At 41.4% G+C, this 6,000-nt stretch overlaps 1 protein-coding gene across 13 annotated transcripts in view; it reads left to right on the top strand.

Moving 5' to 3' along the window:
- Positions 1 to 236: 236 nt before the first annotated feature.
- Positions 237 to 6,000, top strand: part of ank1a (ankyrin 1, erythrocytic a) — a 76,781-nt gene continuing 71,017 nt past the window's right edge. For all 13 annotated transcript variants that reach the window (XM_083784200.1, XM_083784208.1, XM_083784203.1 and 10 more), the window contains exon 1: positions 237 to 290. In XM_083784200.1, coding sequence (XP_083640326.1) covers positions 252 to 290 — 39 coding nt within the window. In that variant the 5' untranslated portion in view covers positions 237 to 251. The remainder of the gene's footprint in view (positions 291 to 6,000) is intronic.

The following is a 6,000-nucleotide window of genomic DNA, read 5'->3' as shown; positions in this document are numbered from 1 at the left end:
AATATGATGTTCACCTGTTCCTCTTTGAATCTCTCATTTCCTTGTCATTGTTTCCTTCTACTCTTCCCTTCTCTCCTCTTAACCCCCCCCCCCCCCCCCCCCTTCTGTCCTTTGTCTCCCCCCCCCCCCCCTCTATCAATCTTTCCGTCTTTCTGTCTGTTAACTGGGCTCTGTCTTTATGTCGTATGTCCTTTTAGGCCCACGCGGTGCATCGCTGGCTAATCGATCAGGACAGTAGTGTGAGCTCTGAGATGCCGGATGGCCAAGGAGTGTGGCACTTTGACGAAGAAGTAAATATCTGCAATACGTATATCTGGCTTTTTTCTTTTTATATATATATTTGTATATTTTTTTAACTACCGTATATAATGACCATCTGTCACAACCTTTATCACTGTTGTTGCTGTTGCTGTTGTTGTTGTTTTCTCTATTCTCTCTCTTTTTTTGTTGAGTGTTGCTTATGGTATTGTTCTGTAGCTCTGGTTCCTTTTGACGGTCTAGTGTTGCTGTTGTGCTGTGAGCTGATTCTTAGTCAGCTGTTGTGGGTTTAAGGCTGGAGCTTTTTCTTTGTTCCTGTCCTTGCTTGACATACTGTATTCACCCTTTTTCCGTTTTGTTTTTGTTTCAACTTTACGTTGTTTTGGTGTCACATAATCTATAATTAATATTAGTGTATTTGTATATTATACCTATATTTATATATCTATCATTGTCTGTGATTTCTCACTAAATTAATGTGCAATAAGCATATTACAATGCCAAGAGTCCACGGGCAAAATATAGCTCTCCATCAAATTTCTCCATAGTCTTTGAAGAAGCTACAGTGTGCATGTGCATACCAGTACAAACATAGTTATCAATACAGATAGTATTGATTGTCTACTGGTGTATGATAGAGAGTAGAGACCGTTTACTGCATAGTCAATAGTTCAACTATTTTTCCTGTGGGTTCTTCTGATTTAAAGAAATATGCTTCTGTTTCCATTTGTATCAATGTATTGGTGTTTACGCTTAAATTAAGTTGACAGTGTACGTGACGTGTACAGTATGTGAGTCTGTGAGTATGTGTGCTCACTTGTGAGAGAGAGAGAGGAAGAGAGAGAGGAAGAGAGAGAGAGAGAGAGAGAGAGAGAGTGAGGGTCAATAGTAGCGATTTGATCTCTATTTTCTCTGTGTGTCTGGTATAGTACTGTGCTGTATGCATGCACGCTCTCATCTGTGTATAAGTAGTAGCGTATTGTGTGTGTTTGTGATGTCCCTGTCTGTGTTGTGTTGTGTCTGTGTCTGTGTTAGTGATTGCATTGTGCTGTGGAGCTCCATGCTGTAGATGTCGTGTAGCATCGTGTTCGTCTCGTGCCAGTGCTGTGGCTGTGATACGTCAATGCTGCTTTTTATGTGTTGTGGCTATTGTCTATTGCCCATGTCACTGTTTTGTCATGTGCTGTGCTTGTGTTTTGTCTGGTTTGATGATCTGTTCAAACTGGTCTGGGATGCGTCTTGCTGAAGGCTTTATTGCACCCATCCAAGAGATGATCTTGAATCCATTTCAACTCAGTGGAGGAGGGATGATCTAAGTGCTATAAGGCTTTTAAGAAACCTTTTCCAGACAGCTCTTAAGCCTGATTTATACTTGGCTGTGCACCAAAAGCAGCAGATCTCCATTCACATTGTGATTATGCAACGCTTTGTGAGTTTGTAGTTCGGCTGTTTTCAGTGCATGATACGAACAACTAAGTATACATCAGGCTTTATTCCTGATGATTTCCCCTTCAATCCTGGCCTCCTCTTTCCTCTCATTTCCAATACCTAAAACTACTTTCCCAATGTTCCACTTCCTCTCAAACACTTTAGAGCTTTTTCAGGGTGTCTGGGATGAACCTAAACCTTCTCTAAAACCAACTGAAAGTGCAGTAACATACAAAACCAAATATAATGACCTTGCGATGCAGTACACTTCAACACAGATGGGTTATGAATTCGTATCACAATCAAGTGACACAAAATCAACTATAATTTAGCCCAGGTCAATGAACTCATACATAGCCTACTTTATTATGCAGTATTTCCTTTCCATTTATTTTCCCCACGTGTGTGTGTGTGTGTGTGTGTGTGTGTGTGTGTGTGTGTGTGTGTGTGTGTGTGTGTGTGTGTGTGTGTGTGTGTGTGTGTGTGCGTGTGCGTGTGCGTGCGTGTAACAATTTATTCATTCATTTTATCCTTCTGTTATTGTTCCTTTTTGTGTATGTTACGGTATTTCATGTTTCCATGGTGTTGTTTTTGTGCCATTTAGGACTATTAGCCCCTGTACTGTGCTACTATCCACAAGAAAAGAATATACCCCAATAACCCCATCATGCCAATTTAATAAATACAATTTCCTCATTACAGACATATACAGTACCAATAGCATAGAAATGGGGTTGCAATATAGTTTATGTTGTATTTTTTTATTGTCTCCTTTACTTTTTAAATTTACACCAAACATAACCGTTATGCAATTTCCCCCCTGCTCCCGAAGTAGTCCCTGTCATTGTTGACCCTGATGACAATATCCCTCTCTTTCGGCTTCCTTCCAAACTGGCGCTGGCTGACTGTAACCCATTTTTTTCACCCAGTGTCAATTGTCTCATCTAGTGTAATCCTGGGCGCTACTCTCCCTCTGCCTACCTTGGGAGAGCAACAAACTGACCTCATGTTTCCTTCAGTGCATGAGGAGTCCAAGCCGCTTGGAAGCACATGGAAGGAACACGTTATTCCTACCAGTTCCTCGCCATCAGTTCCACACAGAAAGGACCTTTTGCCAACCCCACCTAGGTACCGTATCGGAGGCGTATTTGGACATTTTAGGTCCATGCACACTGGACGCGTTTCCGGATTTCTTGCTGTGTTTTTCCGTCGGTTTTCCGAAAAACTGTTTCTTTTAACCACCTTTAGTCTCGGCAGTGGTGAGTGGGAACTTGCGGCACCCATATTGCCACCATAATGTCGTTTTAAAAACGGAAACAACCAACATGGCCATGCACATGCCTCTCTCTTGCATGTGCAGTGGGGGCTCCAACAGAGCAGTATGTGTGCACAGAGCAGAAGGACAGTAAGAAAGAGTGGCGCAATGATGGATTGCTTCATACTAGCATCCAATTCCCCTCACTGGCCTATGGCCAAGTCAACAGTGAAAAAGAACGGCAGCATAGAATTAACCCCCACGACAGGCCCTCTGCATACCCTACTAACCTCTACTGTAAATCTCCCAGAATATAAGGTTCTGACCTTGTTACATAATACTTTTATTCATAGCTGACGTACAACCGGGCTTACCAACCATGACATGTTACCTGAGGCCTATTCTTATTTATATACCAGAATTAAATGCCCCATCTACTGCCCACTCATCCTACACCACTTCCTGTAAAACATAAGAATTGAGATGTCAGAGGTTTAGATGGTAATAATAATAATAATAAACCTTATTTATACAGTATTGTATACCTTTTTTCATAACATTACAAAATGCTTTCCAACCTCAAATCAAACAGTGAATAATTTACAACCCCAGGTGAAAAGATAACAGGACAGCTGTACACAAATAACAGCAGCAACGGAAATGGATGCACCAATTACTGCCATTACTTTTTTTTAAATATGGGGTTTTAAATTAGTTTCATAAAGGGTTATGGTGGTGAGGTTCAACGGCAGGCTGTTCCAGACACTAGGGCCCCTGATGGCCAAGGCCCCGTCGCCCCTTGGTCACCGGTCTAGACTTACGATGGAACAACCAGTACAGCTGAATCAGGAGGACCTCAGTCCACCAGCGAGCGAGATGAAATATGGGCATTGAACACCTAGACTTCTTTGCCACCAGTAAAGCTGCCGGGAGTCGGCATCCCTTATCATCCCATAGCTCTTAATTGCCCCTCATTGAGTCCTTGGAGACAGATGCTCAGGGAACCAAGCGCCATTCGTCACAGTAGGGCTGCATGGCAGACGCAATATGAAGAAAGAAAAACTGTCAGTCCCCTGGACTGTCACATAGATTGTCCCCCTCTGTGTCTATGTTCCAGCTGCTCCCAGCTCACTGTAGATGCAGACTACATTATGAAACCCATTCACGTGCAGGCACCAGCAATTGGCTGTAATTTGTTTCGGCTATGGGGGGGGGGCAGAGTTTAATTTACATGTGAAAAGCCGTGGCATATGCGAATATTTTAGCCTTAATTTTAGCTTTGGGCACAATTGATACTGGGTTCACATAATACAGATTAAAGGTAAAGGGGGCTGTATTGGCATTATGCAAAACTGCAGAAGTTGTGTAATAATGTATTTGGCCTACTACCAACCTTAGCAAGAAATAAGAAAGGTGCAATTCTCTCCTCTCTTGCTGACCCATTAGAAACTCATGTTTTTGGCTTTTTGCAACAGTGGTATGCCTCTTGGGAGCAATGTGGCCTACTAAGAATACTTTACATGGAACCTACCAAGAAACTATGGCCTAAATGGCTTAATTAAAAATAAACACGACCCTCACCTACACGGTGCTGGGTTTAAAATCATATCTGAGAAAGTCCTTAAGAAAGTGGAAAAATGCAGCTGAACATTATTGTTGCCGTTTGTGTTATCCCAATATAGAAATATTTCCCACATTTTATCACAACAATTTTTGTTCAACAAATATTGAATGGCGCTAGACCAGTGCCGGTTGGGAAAAATAAATAACTAGACCAGTCATTAGACCCATGCTGACCCCCCCTCCCCCCTCCTCCACAACTGCAGTGCATCCAATATTGGAATCTAGTAAACATATAGCCTGCTATTGAAAGGTAAAATCTAGTAAACATATAGCCTGCTATTGAAAGGTAAAATCTAGTAAACATATAGCCTGCTATTGAAAGGTAAAATCTAGTAAACATATAGCCTGCTATTGAAAGGTAAAATCTAGTAAACATATAGCCTGCTATTGAAAGGTAAAATCTAGTAAACATATAGCCTGCTATTGAAAGGTAAAATCTAGTAAGCATATAGCCTGCTATTGAAAGGTAAACCTACTGTAGGAGTGTAGGCAATCCTCCACAACCTTTTGAACCACTTAAACCCTCTAGCTATTAGTGAAATGGACCCGAGTTGCAACTGTAGGCCCTACTACCAAATTTGATTTGTATTCCTCCGTATTATTTGCCATCATACATAATAAAATAAAAAAATAGCAGATCTCACAATGGCGTGTGATGTGTGAGCTGGTAGATCAGCTATATTCTCTATTTCTGCATGACACCTTTCAATAAAAAATGGCATAAGTGGTTAATCTGACTAATTGATATATTATCCATTGATTATAAAAATATATCAAAAAGGCTTCTTGATCATTCAATTGATATAAAAAGTATTTGGTAGAATAATCACTATGAAGATAATTAATTGATAGTGTGTGTGTGTGTGTGTGTGTGTGTGTGTGTGTGTGTGTGTGTGTGTGTGTGTCTGAGTGCTTACGTGTGTGCGTGTCTGAGTGTGTACATGCGTGCGTGTCTGAGTGTGTACGTGTGTGCGTGCTTGCGCGCATGTGCGCGCACGTGTATGTGTGTTGATTTGTGTGAGTGACAGAGAGAAATTATCAATGTGCATGCATGCGTGCATGTGCATGTGAATTAGATGAATGCGCGGTGTGCATGGTATGTGTATCCCTGAGCAAGGGTGTGTTGCATAAAGGTGCAAGTGTGTGAGTCTGTATATATGTACTGCCTGTAATTCCGTGTGTGTGTGCGTGTGTGTGTGTGCGTATGTGCGTGCGTGCGTGCATGCGTGCGTGCGTCTCCATATACGAGCATAAAAGGTTTTAGACAGACAGAAACAGACTAGATCTACATATGGGTACAAAAGGGTACTACTGGAGCCACAATGCGATGTACTGTAAAACCTCTAGTAGGTGAACAAGGAAATAACATCAAGATTATTTTCTTGAGATTGTAAATCTGCTATTATTTTTAAAAGAAAATGTTTGTGTTTTAAGTG

Source organism: Protomyctophum parallelum (genome assembly GCF_964188405.1).
Source record: "Protomyctophum parallelum genome assembly, chromosome: 15".
Classification (NCBI taxonomy): Eukaryota; Metazoa; Chordata; class Actinopteri; order Myctophiformes; family Myctophidae; genus Protomyctophum; species Protomyctophum parallelum.
Note: the sequence above shows the minus strand (reverse complement) of the source record. Positions and strands in the feature narration are given on the sequence as shown.